Source organism: Engystomops pustulosus, chromosome 2 (assembly GCF_040894005.1).
Source record: "Engystomops pustulosus chromosome 2, aEngPut4.maternal, whole genome shotgun sequence".
Classification (NCBI taxonomy): Eukaryota; Metazoa; Chordata; class Amphibia; order Anura; family Leptodactylidae; genus Engystomops; species Engystomops pustulosus.
In genome coordinates this window covers 258,299,459-258,318,212 of record NC_092412.1, presented here as the reverse complement: position 1 = coordinate 258,318,212, position 18,754 = coordinate 258,299,459, and the positions used below count along the sequence as shown (strand labels likewise).

Sequence of the window (18,754 nt, the reverse complement as noted above, 5' to 3'; positions counted from 1 at the left end):
CACAGCAGATGGAAATGGAGTCTGTTACCTCCACTGTAGGGGGCACTCCGGCTCTGATTTTTCAGAATTTGTGCCGAGCTGTAGTTCCCCAACATGGCCACTATACAGCGGAGGGAGTCTTCTGCTTCTAGATTTTTCCACTGTGTAGTGCACGGTTGAACCCCCAATGATCACATATAAATGACTTATTTCTAAGAACAGGTCAGTAGAAAAATTTAGTGTTGGGGCAGAAATCCCCTTTAATTACACAGAAGTGAGCGGCTGCCATGTTTTTCTCATTCTGTATTTGTTTTGGGGGCTTCTATTGTCCTAAACTTGTTCTGCGTGTGTTTTAGTGGGTGTGATCTGGGGTCTGTAATAATGTAGAGGGTCTGTAATGATGTAGAGGGTCTGGAGTCTGTAATAATGTAGGGGGTCTGGGGTCTGTAATGGTGTAGAGGATCTGGGGTCTGTATTATTGTAAAAGGTCTGGGGTCTGTAATAATGAAGAGGGTCTGTAATGATGTAGAGGGTCTGGGGTCTGTATTAATGTAAAGGGTCTGGGGTCTTTTTTTCTGGTTTGTAATACTACAATATTTATTTAGACATTGTGGTCTGGGGTCTTTATAGGGTCTGTATGTGTTAAGGGGTCTGTTTAGGGGCTTTGGTTTAATATCTGCAGTCTACAGGGCTGGGGTCTAAAACCATATATAGACAGTGACGCCTGAGGTTTGTAATATAATGTGTGGTCTGGGGTCTGTAGTATAATGTGTGGTCTGGGGTCTGTAGTATAATGTGTGGTCTGGGGTCTGTAGTATAATGTGTGGTCTGGGGTCTGTAGTATAATGTGTGGTCTGGGGTCTGTAGTATAATCTGGGGTCTGTAATATAATGTGTGGTCTGGGGTCTGTAGTATAATGTGTAGTATGGGGTCTCTGGTATAATGTGTAGTATGGGGTCTGTAATATAATGTGTGGTCTGGGGTCTGTAGTATAATCTGGGGTCTGTAGTATAATGTGTGGTCTGGGGTCTGTAGTATAATCTGGGGTCTGTAGTATAATGTGTGGTCTGGGGTCTGTAGTATAATGTGTGGTCTGGGGTCTGTAATATAATGTGTGGTCTTGGGTCTGTAGTATAATGTGTGGTCTGGTTTCCGTAGTATAATCTGGGGTCTGTAATATAATGTGTGGTCTGGGGTCTGTAGTATAATCTGGGGTCTGTAGTATAATGTGTGGTCTGGGGTCTGTAGTATAATCTGGGGTCTGTAATATAATGTGTGGTCTGGGGTCTGTAGTATAATCTGGGGTCTGTAGTATAAAGTGTGGTCTGGGGTCTGTAGTATAATCTGGGGTCTGTAATATAATGTGTGGTCTGGGGTCTGTAGTATAATCTGGGGTCTGTAGTATAAAGTGTGGTCTGGGGTCTGGTGTTAGAGATGTATGTGTATTTGTCTAGGGGGTCAGGTCTGGGGTCTGTAGTATAATGTGTGGTCTGGGGTCTGGTGTTAGAGATGTATGTGTATTTGTCTAGGGGGTCAGGTCTGGGGTCTGTAGTATAATGTGTGGTCTGGGGTCCGTAGTATAATGTGTGGTCTGGGGTCTGTAGTATAATCTGGGGTCTGTAGTATAATGTGTGGTCTGGGGTCTGTAGTATAATCTGGGGTCTGTAGTATAATGTGTGGTCTGGGGTCTGTAGTATAATGTGTGGTCTGGGGTCTGTAGTATAACGTGTGTCTGGGGTCTGGTGTTAGAGATGTACATGTCAGGTCTGGGGTCTGTATTTCTCAGGAAGCCTGGCGTGTGTCTGATAAGGGTCATGAAGTTATCATAGGCTCGGGCTGCATCAAATAGCGATTTTTCTCCTTGATCCTGGTTGTGAGTCCACAATCCTCCGTGTAGTTTATTATCCACTTCTTGCCTATTATTAGCCGCCGGCACTTACTGCTCTTGATTGCAATTAACACAATTTTCTCGTCACTGTGAATCACCGGCCGCGGTCTGGATTATTATTCGCCTTCATCCTGACTCATTTCCACAATGATGTGAGTAGTAGTACTGACTATACATTATATCGAAATTACAGTTTTCTCCCGTTGCACTGGACCAGTTGCAACTCCTCTGCAGCTCACATTGTCAGCTTTACTGTATAGACACCAACGCTATGAGCAGAGTCGTCTCCAATCAGACACAACAGGAGAAATATAGACCATACACACTCATGGAGCCCTGTATATAGTGTGTATCTATGTCACACCCTCTAATCTGCAGCTCACATTGTCAGCTTTACTGTATAGACACCAACACTATGAGCAGAGTCGTCTCCAATCAGACACAACAGGAGAAATATAGACCACACACACTTATAGAGCCCTGTATATATTGTGTATATATGTCACACCCTCTAATCTGCAGCTCACATTGTCAGCTTTACTGTATAGACACCAACACTATGAGCAGAGTCATCTCCAATCAGACACAACAGGAGAAATATAGACCACACACACTTATAGAGCCCTGTATATATTGTGTATATATGTCACACCCTCTAATCTGCAGCTCACATTGTCAGCTTTACTGTATAGACACCAACACTATGAGCAGAGTCATCTCCAATCAGACACAACAGGAGAAATATAGACCATACACACTCATGGAGCCCTGTATATAGTGTGTATATATGTCACACGCTCTAATCTGCAGCTCACATTGTCAGCTTTACTGTATAGACACCAACACTATGAGCAGAGTCATCTCCAATCCGACACAACAGGAGAAATATAGACCATACACACTCATGGAGCCCTGTATATAGTGTGTATATATGTCACACCCTCTAATCTGAAGCTCACATTGTCAGCTTTACTGTATGGACACCAACACTTTGAGCAGAGTTGTCTCCTTATAAGATGGATGTTAATAACAGCTCTGTTATTCCGCGGGTGATCTAAATCAGACACAACAGGAGAAATATAGACCATACACACTTATAGAGCCCTGTATATAGTGTGTATATATGTCACATGCTCTAATCTGCAGCTCACATTGTCAGCTTTACTGTAAAGACTGCAACACTGTCAGCAGAGTCATCTCCTTATCATTAGAGGATAGATATAAATAACTCTGTTGTGTCACTGGAGACTTAATTCAGACACAACAGTAGCAATGTACACTATACACACATATAGAGCCCTGTATATCGCTACTATGTCACACTGTGGCATTTACAGATCACTTATTCAGCCTTGCTGTAGAGACTTGGGCAATATGAGCAGAGTCATCTCCATTTAATTAGAGGATGGATGTTAATAACTCTGTTGTATCCCTGGAGACTTAATTCAGACACAACAGTAGCAATATACACATATACACACATATAGAGCCCTGTATATAGCTATAGGGAAGCTTGGGGGCTCAGTGGCTAGCATTAAAGCCTTTCAGTGCTGAGGACCTGGGTTCAAGTCCCAGGGTCAACATCTGCAAGGAGTTTGTAGGTTATCCCCGTGTTTGCGTGGGTTTCCTCCAGGTCCTCCAGTTTCCTCCCACATTCCAGAACATACTGGTAGGTTGATTAGATTGTGAGCCCCATGGGGACAGGGACTGATCTGACAAGCTCTGTGCAGCGCTGTGGTATCTGTGTGAGCTATATACATAAAGAAATTCTTATTATTAATTATTACTACTATGTCACACTGTGGCATTTACAGATCACTTATTCAACTTTGCTGTATAGAATGGGACAACAGGAGCAGAGTCATCTCCATTTAATTAGGGGATTAATGTTAATAACTGTGTTTCATTACTGGAGACCTAATTCAGACACAAATGTAGCAGTATACACTATACACACATATAGAGTCCTGTATATAGCTACTCTCTATTTGCAGCTCACATTGTCAGCTTTGCCATATAGACTGGGATAATATCAGCAGAGTCATCTCCTTATCATTAGAGGATGGATGTTAATATTAGCTCTGTTACACCACAGGTGATCTAAATCCGACACAACAGGAGAAATATACACCATACACACATATAGAGCCCTGTATATTGTTTTACAGATCACTTATTCAGCCTTGCTGTACAGACTGGGACAGTGTGAGCAGGGTCATCTCTATTTAATGTAAAGAATTAAATAAATAAAACTCTGTGATTACACGCTGATTTAGTCTCTCATTAGATGGAGCTGTAGTAAGAACATCTTACTGATGGGAGATTCTATAAGAAAGTTGCTGAACTTTTGATGAGAAGACATAAGTGAACATCACCTTAAATTGCATAAAACAGGCGACGTTATAACCAAATGCATCACAATCCTCCATAAAACTGTCTTAACCAGCGCGGCGTCACCATGACAGCGGGTAGAAGCTGTGGAAGCGGCGATGCAGGGTAGTCAGGCCCCTGCGGGGGGCTTTGTGTCGCACTGTGGGGGGGGGCATTGATTATATTGAGCCGTGCTGGTTGCGTTACAATTGCATCAGGAGCCGCTTTTGTTGGGTTTCTCAGCTCCGGCCCAGCAGGTACAATACAATTTCTTCTGTGTCGTTGTTGTGCGGAGACTTAATATTTACCTCGTGAACAGATGCTTTTTGTGTTAAGTCTCTGACACTTTTTTCATTAATTTGCTTTTTATTAGTGGTGAAGTATTTCAGGCGGCACAATGGGGCACATTTACTAAGAACAGTACAATGTGTACTATGTGCAGTGTGTACTATGTGCAGTGTGTACTATGTACAGTGTGTACTATTTGTAGTGTATACTATGTGCAGGGTGTGTACTATGTGCAGTGTGTACTATGTTCAGTATGTATTATGTGCAGGGTGTGTACTATGTGCAGTGTATACTATGTGCAGTGTATACCATGTGCAGTGTGTACTATGTGCAGTGTGTACTATGTACAGTGTGTACTATGTGCAGGGTGTACTATGTGCAGGGTGTGTACTATGTGCAGTGTGTACTATGTTCAGTATGTATTATGTGCAGGGTGTGTACTATGTGCAGTGTATACTATGTGCAGTGTATACCATGTGCAGTGTGTACTATGTGCTGTGTGTACTATGTGCAGTGTGTACTATGTGCAGTGTGTACTATGTGCAGGGTGTGTACTATGTGCAGGGTGTACTATGTGCTGTGTGTACTATGTGCTGTGTGTACTATGTGCAGGGGGTGTGTACTATGTGCAGTGTGTACTATGTGTAATGTGTACTATGTGCTGTGTGTACTATGTGTCGTGTGTACTATATGCAGGGTGTGTACTATGTGCAGGGGGTGTACTATGTGCAGGGGGTGTACTATGTGCAGTGTGTACTATGTGCAGGGTGTGTACTATGTGCAGTGTGTACTATGTGCAGTGTGTACTATGTGCAGGGTGTGTACTATGTGCAGGGTGTGTACTATGTGCAGTGTGTACTATGTGCAGTGTGTACTATGTACAGGGTGTGTACTATGTGCAGGGTGTACTATGTGCAGGGTGTACTATGTACAGTATTTACTATGTTCAGTATGTACTATGTGCAGGGTGTGTACTATGTGCGGTGTCCTGTGTACTATGTGCAGTGTGTACTATGTGCAGGGTGTGTACTATGTGCAGGGTGTGTACTATGTGCAGTGTGTGTACTATGTGCAGTGTGTACTATGTGCAGGGTGTGTACTATGTGCAGGGGGTGTACTATGTGCAGGGGGTGTACTATGTGCAGGGGGTGTGTACTATGTGCAGGGTGTGTACTATGTGCAGGGTGTACTATGTGCTGTGTGTACTATGTGCTGTGTGTACTATGTGCAGGGGGTGTGTACTATGTGCAGTGTGTACTATGTGTAATGTGTACTATGTGCTGTGTGTACTATGTGTCGTGTGTACTATATGCAGGGTGTGTACTATGTGCAGGGGGTGTACTATGTGCAGGGGGTGTACTATGTGCAGTGTGTACTATGTGCAGGGTGTGTACTATGTGCAGTGTGTACTATGTGCAGTGTGTACTATGTGCAGGGTGTGTACTATGTGCAGTGTGTACTATGTGCAGTGTGTACTATGTACAGGGTGTGTACTATGTGCAGGGTGTACTATGTGCAGGGTGTACTATGTACAGTATTTACTATGTTCAGTATGTACTATGTGCAGGGTGTGTACTATGTGCGGTGTCCTGTGTACTATGTGCAGTGTGTACTATGTGCAGGGTGTGTACTATGTGCAGGGTGTGTACTATGTGCAGTGTGTGTACTATGTGCAGTGTGTACTATGTGCAGGGTGTGTACTATGTGCAGGGGGTGTACTATGTGCAGGGGGTGTACTATGTGCAGGGGGTGTACTATGTGCAGTGTGTGCATACCTCCCAACATTTGTGGAAAGGAAAGAGGGACAAAATGGCGGCACGCGGCGATCCCCCTAAGCCACACCCCCAATCACTCCCTGGCCACGCCCCAAATTTTAGCCATATTAAAATAATAAAAATCATCTCAATGAAAAAAAAAAAATTATCCTCATTGGGACTTGAACCCAGAACCTGTAGTGTCCATGTACAATAACAACACAGCACCTCAACCCACTGAGCTATAATCTCAGTGATTAACAAGGTGGAGAATTTTGGTAACTAAGAACTATGACTACTGTTACACTGTGACACAGATTTAATGCCTTGGTATATAGAGAGGGATCCTCTCAGAGATTATTGTAATTATTGAGACAATTATTATTATTATTATTATTATTATTGAGATGATTATTATTATTTTTACCATTATTAATAATCATCTCCATATTAATAAAAATAATAAAATTTATAATAATAATAATAGTCTCAATAATGACAATAATAATCTCTGAGAAGATCCCTCTCTATATATCAGTGCATTAGTCTGTATCACAGTGTAACACTGGCTGATAACATGTCTTAGTTACCAGAAATCCTCAGCTCTGTATCCTTGGGCTTATAGCTCAGTTAGTTAAGCTCCTGTCTATGGTGCAGAGGGTCCCAGGTTTGAATCTCAGCCTGGCCAAAACTTTATGTAATTTAATTAAATAAAGAGCTTGTGTCTGGGGAAGCCCTGGAGACCATATATGGACAGATGCTGATCTGACCTGATGACATGGTCCCTGCTCTCTCCGCTAAGCCGACACTTCTCTGAAAAGGATTCCCTGCCCGATGTCTGCTCTGGGGAACCCTAGGAGATGCAGCGACCATATATGGACAGATCTGAAGCTGATGACGTGGTCCCTGCTCTCCGCTAAGCCCGACACTTCTCTGAAAAGGATTCCCTCCCGATGTCTGTAGAAGCCATTCTGTACTGTGAGTTCAGACTTTCAAAGTATTTACTATGCGGACACAGCTCCGGGACACAGCGGGACCTGGGGGGAGAATCCGTGACAATATCATAGCTGCCCGTGACGCGGGGCAGAGGTACGAAAAACGGGAAAGTCCCGTCAAAATCAGGACGGTTGGGAGCTATGGTGTGTGTACTATATGCAGGGTGTACTATGTGCAGTGTGTACTATGTGCAGGGTGTGTACTGTGTGCAGGATGTGTACTATGTGCAGTGTGTACTATGTGCAGGGGGTGTATACTATGTGCATGGTGTGTACTATGTGCAGGGTGTGTACTATGTGCAGTGTGTACTATGTGCAGGGTGTGTACTATGTGCAGGGTGTGTACTATGTGCAGTGTGTACTATGTGCAGGGTGTGTACTATGTGCAGGGTGTGTACTGTGTGCAGTGTGTGTACTGTGTGCAGTGTGTGTACTGTGTGCAGGGTGTGTACTATGTGCAGGGTGTGTACTATGTGCAGTGTGTGTACTATGTGCAGGGTGTGTACTATGTGCAGGGGTAATTCTATATTTTCTATAGGCAGAGGATGATTTGCCCAAAATGCAACCCATGCCATTGCTTGGTGTCCCAGAAGATTGAGGAGGCCTGGGATGCAGCCATTTCTCCTTGTTAACCACATGTTTTAAATTGTATCAGTTTCTACAGGTTTGCAGCTATAGAAGGACATGAGGCAATAGTCCCTAAATAGAAACTCTTCTCTGTGTATTAGGAGGACCCTTAGACATAACTTTGCATGGGTCCCCCAGATCTTGGGTGTAGTCGCTGCCACCTCCCTTCCAGTGTCTCCTCTCCTGGTGTATATATTCGGCTCTTGTCACCTCCTGAGCTGGCGGGATCCCCTGAGTGCACTTTTTGATATATTTCCGCCTCCTTCCGCCGGCACACGACATGTATACGAATGGTTTGTAATCACTACATTGAAACATCATTACTCTTGTGGCGTTTAGTAAAGCGCTGGAGAGCGCGAGGAAGGGAAGCTCCGGGAGATCATGAATGATTCATCTCACTCAGCACCAAAATGTCATTTATTTTCATTTAATAGCCAAAAACATCCCCCGGGGCTCAAAAATCATCAACTTTTCAATGTTTTTTTTAGGGAAAAAACATTATGACTGTAGCCGGATGTTTTTGTTGTGAGGCGGACCGATGTAACCTTCTTCTGTCTTCTCCCCAAAGGTGGAAAAAACCGAGGAGGGCGACCAAAAAATCGAACAAGATGCAAACAAGCCAGAGGACAAAGCTCATAAAGCAGCCACCAAAATCCAGGCCAGCTTCCGCGGACATATAATCCGGAAAAAACTGAAGGGCGACAAGAAGGATGAGAACAGCGGAGAACCCGTGGAGAACCACAAAGAAGATGCTAAGGAGGACCCTGAAAAGACTGAAAATGAGGCCCCCAAAAAAGAGGAACCCACCAGCGATGGACCTTTGTCTGAAGATGATAAGAAGAAGGTAGAAAGTTCTTCAGTAGATAACAATAAGGAAGCGGGATCAGAGGAAGAGGCCAAAAATACGGGAAAAAATCCATCGGAGGAGAAGCAGACGGAGTCAGAGGCAAAGGGCACAAGCGAAAACTCCTCGGCTCAAGACGCCAACCCAGCGAAGGAAGAGTCCAAACAAGCCGATGTGCCTGCCGCTAGTCCAGAAGCTGCAAAAGAGCCAGAGACGGCGGACAGCGGCCACGATGACGACAAGAAAGGAGGTGAGGTCTGGGGGGAAGGCGTGGCATTGATAGGATATTGGGGGCCTATAGTTTTTTGGTATTGTAACAATTGGGTGAAGGGTGCCCTTTATATAAAGTAAAATGTAAAGTTATGATGCAGCAGAGCCCACTGTGCGTCTCCCCCCCCCCCCCCCCCTGCACATGACATCGGCTCAGCAGGACCGGCGCGGTCCAGACGCTCTCACCTTCTAATTAATAGAGTTTTGGCTCCTCCATCGCTCCTGCCAAATCATAAGGTTTATTGGCCGTGCCCCAGTGTCCTCATTTTTGGCTCTGATGAAGTGAACCGGAACCTGCAGACATTGTACATTATCAGGACATTATTACACATTACTGAGGATTATGGGGATGAGATGGAAGAGAAGTAAAAAAAGATGGTGAAATAAACAACTAATCACCTTCTTATATGGAGGAAAGATCCTGCGCTGTCGATAGATTTGTTGTCTTGTGTTTGTTGTTTTTTGTGACTTTTTTGTCTCTAATTTGTATTTGCACCATATTTACGTCTTGTTTTGAGACTTTCCAAAAGTTAGCAGCGCATTGGATTTTAGCCACTTATTTAACTTAGTAATCCAGATGTTTTTCCCTAATTTATGACATGCAACTTTTTTTAAAATGTTGCAAAAAAGTCGCAAGAAAGCTCCTCACCCGAGCAGACGCAGATGAGCCAAAAAAAACAATCAGACAACATTTGATAAATCAACTTTCTTCTTCTTTTTGGTTTATAGGTATAAAAAAAACTGCCTGTGTGTTTGGCTCTGCACATGTTGTGGATTGTCATGCGCAAAATCTTCATGCAATATGTGCATTTTTTATATGCGATTTTAATGCAGATTTTCCGCATCCGTTTTGACTGAGAATTCTGCATGGAAACTGCACCTGGATGCAGATTTTCACTCTCCCGTAGACTTCAATGGGGAAATTCTTTTGTTTGTAATTTTGTAACTTTAATATATGTTTTTTTCAATTGATTCTTTTAAACAGAAAACAACAATGATGCTTAACAATATAAATCATCATAATACGGGACTGTTCACATTAACCCCTCCCCTGCCTGAACACATCCCGCAGGAGGGAGGTCCCCAGTGACTTCAGTCTCCATATAAGGGCACTAACCTCATTGGGAAATAGCCTAGTACAATGGCAACAGCCAATCACCATCTTCTGCTAAGGTTGACTCCTCCCACTGTATTCAGGGGGAGGTTCAGGTAGCGTATCGCCCTCTATGCTGCTGAGCCCCACAAGTTCTCCTTATAATGTATGTGATAAAGGAGCGGTGACTGCGGCCGCACCAGGTACAGGACACACAGGGACAGGACGCACAGGGACAGGACGCACAGGGACAGGACGTCTCTAGATACAAAGCTGTAACATTATTATTATCATATAAACATAAAATGATATCCATTTTTAGATTTTTACATAAAATCCTCCCAAAAAAGAACTATTAGTCTGAAGAATGTTCCTAAATGGTAAATGATTGTAGGTTTCCAGCAGAATGTCGTCCGCTGGAGCTGATTTATAGAACTTTTTCTCCTTGAGACTTTTTCCAAAAAGTAGCAAACATAAAAAAAACGCAGAGAAGGATCACATCTATCTAAGCAAATTTTGACATTATAAATATGGCGCAAAATAGAAACATTTTAGGCACAAAAAAATGTGCAAAATAGAACAACTTAAGATAAATGTGTCCCTATCTCTCCATGTATCTGTTTGTTGTGCTGCTGCCGGGTTCCTTTGCAGACATTTCTCACGTCTGGTGTAGATGAGACATTTCGCTCTCGCTGATCACATCTGAGTTTGTGGCTGGAGGATTGCTGTGACCTGATTCTCTTAGCACCAGACGAGACGCCAGCGCAACTTACTGTACGTCAGCTCCATTCAGCAGATAAATAGATCATCGCAATATGTGGGGAGGGGGGAAGATCTCCGCGGGAGAAGCATCTGTAGGCGCTCTGAGGGGATGATTATCTCTCCATTATATACACGGCGATATTGACATGCTGGGACATGTAGTGCTACACAAGTATAGGGAGTGTCAGGCGGCCTCTGTATGTAGGGAATGGAGGAAGACAAGACTGCAATGTAAGGCTGGAAAGCGCAGAGAACAGCAGTGTGAGGACACCCCAGGACCACCACTCCCAGTACACTTGGAAAAGACTTCACTGTCCACAGGATTCTACTAACAACTACACAAAGGTCTGATTACACATCTCTCCAGGGACAATACATAGCACTGGCTGCAGAGAGCACAGAGCACAGCAGTGTGAGGTCTGATTACACATCTCTCCAGGGGCAATAGTTAACACTGGCTGCAGAGAGCACAGAGCAAAGCAGTGTGAGGTCTGATTACACATCTCTCCAGGGACAGTATATAACACTGGCTGCAGGGAGCACAGAGCACAGCAGTGTGAGGTCTGATTACACATCTCTCCAGGGACAATACATAACACTGACTTCAGAGAGCACAGAGCACAGCAGTGTGAGGTCTGATTACACATCTCTCCAGGGACAGTATATAACACTGGCTGCAGAGAGCACAGAGCACAGCAGTGTGAGGTCTGATTACACATCTCTCCAGGGACAATACATAACACTGGCTGCAGAGAGCACAGAGCACAGCAGTGTGAGGACTGATTACACATCTCTCCAGGGACAATACATAACACTGGCTGCAGAGAGCACAGAGCAAAGCAGTGTGAGGTCTGATTACACATCTCTCCAGGGACAGTATATAACACTGGCTGCAGGGAGCACAGAGCACAGCAGTGTGAGGTCTGATTACACATCTCTCCAGGGACAATACATAACACTGGCTGCAGAGAGCACAGAGCACAGCAGTGTGAGGTCTGATTACACATCTCTCCAGGGACAATACATAACACTGGCTGCAGAGAGCACAGAGCACAGCAGTGTGAGGTCTGATTAAACATCTCTCCAGGGACAATAGTTAACACTGGCTGCAGAGAGCACAGAGCAAAGCAGTGTGAGGTCTGATTACACATCTCTCCAGGGACAGTATATAACACTGGCTGCAGGGAGCACAGAGCACAGCAGTGTGAGGTCTGATTACACATCTCTCCAGGGACAATACATAACACTGGCTGCAGAGAGCACAGAGCACAGCAGTGTGAGGTCTGATTACACATCTCTCCAGGGACAATAGTTAACACTGGCTGCAGAGAGCACAGAGCTAAACAGTGTGAGGTCTGATTACACATCTCTCCAGGGACAATACATAACACTGGGTGCAGAGAGCACAGAGCACAGCAGTGTGCGGTCTGATTACACATCTCTCCAGGGACAGTATATAACACTGGCTGCAGGGAGCACAGAGCACAGCAGTGTGAGGTCTGATTACACATCTCTCCAGGGACAATACATAACACTGGCTGCAGAGAGCACAGAGCACAGCAGTGTGAGGTCTGATTACACATCTCTCCAGGGACAATACATAACACTGGCAGCAGAGAGCACAGAGCACAGCAGTGTGAGGTCTGATTACACATCTCTCCAGGGACAATACATAGCACTGGCTGCAGAGAGCACAGAGCACAGCAGTGTGAGGTCTGATTACACATCACTCCAGGGACAATACATAACACTGGCAGCAGAGAGCACAGAAGTGTGAGGTCTGATTACACATCTCTCCAGGGACAATACATAACACTGGCTGCAGAGAGCTCAGAGCACAGCAGTGTGAGGATACACCACCAGTGCACTTGAAAACACAACAATCATGGAATATAAATCCATATATCACAGTCCTGCTGCTACAAACAACATACACAAAGGTCTGATTACACATCTCACCAGGGACAATACCTAATACTGACTGCAGAGAGCACAGAGCACAGCAGTGGAGAGATTTTTTTAACACCATAAATATGACATATTATGAGATAACTTTGTTCTGATTCCCTGTATACATTACAGACACAGTCATCAGGTGGAGAGGTACTTAAAGGGGATCTCTTAAGTTATTATGGTTATCCCCTATCCAGAGTAGCTGGACCCCCATAGCGTCGCTTTCCTATTTATGGAGCGTCGGGCGAACCTGTTTAATACATTCAGTTTAATCACAATGTATTGTTCTAGGGGAGGGGGAGGGAGCAGGATTGGGGCTTCTCTTCACGTTTCCTGCTTTATTTAATTATAATCGAGACAAAATTTAGGTCTTAATATTGAAAGAAACTGGAGAATATAAATTATTCTATAGGAGGAGTTCGCTACATTGCATCAGTTTCCCGAACCCCGCTGTTCTGGCGCACACGAGTCTTATGTCATCCGCCAGTGACTGATCCTTCCCCGAAATTTCTTCTCTGGCCTGTATTTATATGGAGGTGTCACAAATCCCCCCCGCCCCCGATATACCCCATGGGGGGCTTTAAATGGAAGTCATTACTCAAGGGAACATGGCGCCGGCGTAGCGGGAAGAGGCGACCCCCGCAGACAATATTGTTTATGATTTCCCGGTTAAACTTAATGAGCAGAAACTGGATTAAAAATTGCACCCTGATAGACGGGATCCGAGAGCCGTGTAGGGATGTTACATTGTATCCGAGAGCCGTGTAGGGATGTTACATTGTATCCGGCAGCCGTGTAGGGATGTTACATTGTATCCGGCAGCCGTGTAGGGATGTTACATTGTATCCGGCAGCCGTGTAGGGATGTTACATTGTATCCGACAGCCGTGTAGGGATGTTACATTGTATCCGGCAGCCGTGTAGGGATGTTACATTGTATCCGGCAGCCGTGTAGGGATGTTACATTGTATCCGGCAGCCGTGTAGGGATGTTACTTTGTAACCGGCAGCCGTGTAGAGATGTTACATTGTATCCGGCAGCCGTGTAGGGATGTTACATTGTATCCGGCAGCCGTGTAGGGATGTTACATTGTATCCGGCAGCCGTGTAGGGATGTTACATTGTATCCGGCAGCCGTGTAGGGATGTTACACTGTATCCGGCAGCCGTGTAGGGATGTAACATTGTATCCGGCAGCAGTGTAGGGATGTTACATTGTATCCGGCAGCCGTGTAGAGATGTTACATTGTATCCGGCAGCCGTGTAGAGATGTTACATTGTATCCGGCAGCCGTGTAGAGATGTTACATTGTATCCGGCAGCAGTGTAGAGACGTTACATTGTATCCGGCAGCCGTGTAGGGATGTTACATTGTATCCGGCAGCCGTGGAGAGATGTTACATTGTATCCGGCAGCCGTGGAGAGATGTTACATTGTATCCGGCAGCCATGTAGGGATGTTACATTGTATCCGGCAGCCGTGTAGGGATGTTACATTGTATCCGGCAGCCGTGTAGTGATGTTACATTGTATCCGGCAGCCGTGTAGGGATGTTACATTGTATCCGGCAGCCGTGTAGGGATGTTACATTGTATCCGGCCGCCGTGTAGGGATGTTACATTGTATCCGACAGCCGTGTAGGGATGTTACATTGTATCCGGCAGCCGTGTAGGGATGTTACATTGTATCCGGCAGCCGTGTAGGGATGTTACATTGTATCCGGCAGCCATGTAGGGATGTTACATTGTATCCGGCAGCCATGTAGGGATGTTACATTGTATCCGGCAGCCGTGTAGGGATGTTACATTGTATCCCCCAGCCGTGTAGGGATGTTACATTGTATCCGGCAGCCGTGTAGGGATGTTACATTGTATCCGGCAGCCGTGTAGGGATGTTACATTGTATCCGAGAGCCGTGTAGGGATGTTACACTGTATCCGGCAGCCGTGTAGGGATGTTACATTGTATCCGGCAGCCGTGTAGGGATGTTACATTGTATCCGGCAGCCGTGTAGTGATGCTACATTGTATCCGGCAGCCGTGTAGGGATGTTACATTGTATCCGGCAGCCGTGTAGGGATGTTACATTGTATCCGGCAGCCGTGTAGGGATGTTACATTGTATCCGGCAGCCGTGTAGGGATGTTACATTGTATCCGGCAGCCGTGTAGGGATGTTACATTGTATCCGGCAGCCGTGTAGGGATGTTACATTGTATCCGGCAGCCGTGTAGGGATGTTACATTGTATCTGGCAGCCTGGTAGGGATGTTACATTGTATCCGGCAGCCGTGTAGGGATGTTACATTGTATCCGGCAGCCGTGTAGTGATGTTACATTGTATCCCCCAGCCGTGTAGAGATGTTACATTGTATCCGGCAGCCGTGTAGGGATGTTACATTGTATCCGGCAGCCGTGTAGAGATGTTACATTGTATCCGGCAGCCGTGTAGGGAAGTTACATTGTATCCGGCAGCCGTGTAGTGATGTTACATTGTATCCGGCAGCCGTGTAGAAATGTTACATTGTATCCGGCAGCCGTGTAGAGATGTTACATTGTATCCGGCAGCCGTGTAGGGATGTTACATTGTATCCCCCAGCCGTGTAGAGATGTTACATTGTATCCGGCAGCCGTGTAGGGATGTTACATTGTATCCCCCAGCCGTGTAGAGATGTTACATTGTATCCGGCAGCCGTGTAGGGATGTTACATTGTATCCGGCAGTCGTGTAGGGATGTTACATTGTATCCGGCAGCCGTGTAGAGATGTTACATTGTATCCGGCAGCCGTGTAGGGATGTTACATTGTATCCGGCAGCAGTGTAGGGATGTTACATTGTATCCGGCAGCCGTGTAGGGATGTTACATTGTATCCGGCAGCCGTGTAGGGATGTTACATTGTATCTGGCAGCCGTGTAGGGATGTTACATTGTATCCGGCAGCCGTGTAGGGATGTTACATTGTATCCGGCAGCCGTGTAGGGATGTTACATTGTATCCGGCAGCCGTGTAGGGATGTTACATTGTATCCGGCAGCCGTGTAGGGATGTTACATTGTATCCGGCAGCCGTGTAGGGATGTTACATTGTATCCGGCAGCCGTGTAGGGATGTTACATTGTATCTGGCAGCCTGGTAGGGATGTTACATTGTATCCGGCAGCCGTGTAGGGATGTTACATTGTATCCGGCAGCCGTGTAGGGATGTTACATTGTATCCGGCAGCCGTGTAGGGATGTTACATTGTATCCGGCAGCCGTGTAGGGATGTTACATTGTATCTGGCAGCCGTGTAGGGATGTTACATTGTATCCGGCAGCCGTGTAGTGATGTTACATTGTATCCGTTAGCCGTGTAGGGATGTTACATTGTATCTGGCAGCCGTGTAGGGATGTTACATTGTATCCGGCAGCCGTGTAGGGATGTTACATTGTATCCGGCAGCCGTGTAGGGATGTTACATTGTATCCGGCAGCCGTGTAGGGATGTTACATTGTATCCGGCAGCCGTGTAGGGATGTTACATTGTATCCGGCAGCCGTGTAGGGATGTTACATTGTATCTGGCAGCCGTGTAGGGATGTTACATTGTATCCGGCAGCCGTGTAGGGATGTTACATTGTATCCGGCAGCCGTGTAGGGATGTTACATTGTATCCGGCAGCCGTGTAGGGATGTTACATTGTATCCGGCAGCCGTGTAGTGATGTTACATTGTATCCGGCAGCCGTGTAGGGATGTCACATTGTATCCGGCAGCCGTGTAGGGATGTTACATTGTATCTGGCAGCCGTGTAGGGATGTTACATTGTATCCGGCAGCCGTGTAGGGATGTTACATTGTATCCGGCAGCCGTGTAGGGATGTTACATTGTATCCGGCAGCCGTGTAGGGATGTTACATTGTATCCGGCAGCCGTGTAGGGATGTTACATTGTATCCGGCAGCCGTGTAGGGATGTTACATTGTATCCGGCAGCCGTGTAGGGATGTTACATTGTATCCGGCAGCCGTGTAGGGATGTTACATTGTATCCGGCAGCAGTGTAGTGATGTTACATTGTATCTGGCAGCCGTGTAGGGATGTTACATTGTATCCGGCAGCCGTGTAGGGATGTTACATTGTATCCGGCAGCCGTGTAGGGATGTTACATTGTATCCGGCAGCCGTGTAGGGATGTTACATTGTATCCGGCAGCCGTGTAGGGATGTTACATTGTATCCGGCAGCCGTGTAGGGATGTTACATTGTATCCGGCAGCCGTGTAGGGATGTTACATTGTATCCGGCAGCCGTGTAGGGATGTTACATTGTATCCGGCAGCCGTGTAGAGATGTTACATTGTATCCGGCAGCCGTGTAGGGATGTTACATTGTATCCGGCAGCCGTGTAGGGATGTTACATTGTATCCGGCAGCCGTGTAGAGATGTTACATTGTATCCGGCACCCGTGTAGGGATGTTACATTGTATCTGGCACCCGTGTAGGGATGTTACATTGTATCTGGCACCCGTGTAGGGATGTTACATTGTATCCGGCAGCAGTGTAGGGATGTTACATTGTATCCGGCAGCCGTGTAGGGATGTTACATTGTATCCGGCAGCCGTGTAGTGATGTTACATTGTATCCGGCAGCCGTGTAGGGATGTTACATTGTATCCGGCAGCCGTGTAGGGATGTTACATTGTATCCGGCAGCCGTGTAGGGATGTTACATTGTATCCGGCAGCAGTGTAGGGATGTTACATTGTATCCGGCAGCCATGTAGGGATGTTACATTGTATCCGGCAGCCGTGTAGGGATGTTACATTGTATCCGGCAGCCGTGTAGGGATGTTACATTGTATCCGGCAGCCGTGTAGTGATGTTACATTGTATCCGGCAGCCGTGTAGGGATGTTACATTGTATCCCCCAGCCGTGTAGGGATGTTACATTGTATCCGGCAGCCGTGTAGTGATGTTACATTGTATCCGGCAGCCGTGTAGGGATGTTACATTGTATCCCCCAGCCGTGTAGGGATGTTACATTGTATCCGGCAGCCGTGTAGTGATGTTACATTGTATCCGGCGGCCGTGTAGGGATGTTACATTGTATCCCCCAGCCGTGTAGTGATGTTACATTGTATCCGGCAGCCGTGTAGGGATGTTACATTGTATCCGGCAGCCGTGTAGTGATGTTACATTGTATCCGGCAGCCGTGTAGGGATGTCACATTGTATCCGGCAGCCGTGTAGGGATGTTACATTGTATCCGGCAGCCGTGTAGAGATGTTACATTGTATCCGGCAGCCGTGTAGAGATGTTACATTGTATCCGGCAGCCGTGTAGGGATGTTACATTGTATCCGGCAGCCGTGTAGGGATGTTACATTGTATCCGGCAGCCGTGTATGGATGTTACATTGTATCCGGCAGCCGTGTAGAGATGTTACATTGTATTCGGCAGCCGTGTAGGGATGTTACATTGTATCCGGCAGCCGTGTAGGGATGTTACATTGTATCCGTTAGCCGTGTAGGGATGTTACATTGTATCTGGCAGCCGTGTAGGGATGTTACATTGTATCCGGCAGCCGTGTAGGGATGTTACATTGTATCCGGCAGCCGTGTAGGGATGTTACATTGTATCCGGCAGCCGTGTAGGGACGTTACATTGTATCCGTTAGCCGTGTAGGGATGTTACATTGTATCCGGCAGCCGTGTAGGGATGTTACATTGTATCCGGCAGTCGTGTGGGGATGTTACATTGTATCCGGCAGCCGTGTAGAGATGTTACATTGTATCCGGCAGCCGTGTAGGGATGTTACATTGTATCCGGCAGCCGTGAAGGGATGTTACATTGTATCCGGCAGCCGTGTAGAGATGTTACATTGTATCCGGCAGCCGTGTAGAGATGTTACATTGTATCCGGCAGCCGTGTAGGGATGTTACATTGTATCCGGCAGCCGTGTAGGGATGTTACATTGTATC

At 46.1% G+C, this 18,754-nt stretch overlaps 1 protein-coding gene across 1 annotated transcript in view; it reads left to right on the top strand.

Annotated features, from left to right (window-relative positions):
• The window catches only part of GAP43 (growth associated protein 43), a 67,230-nt gene that overhangs the window by 18,668 nt on the left and 29,808 nt on the right, over positions 1-18,754 (top strand). The window contains exon 2 of the mRNA XM_072138920.1: positions 8,470-8,995. Coding sequence (XP_071995021.1) covers positions 8,470-8,995 — 526 coding nt within the window. The remainder of the gene's footprint in view (positions 1-8,469; positions 8,996-18,754) is intronic.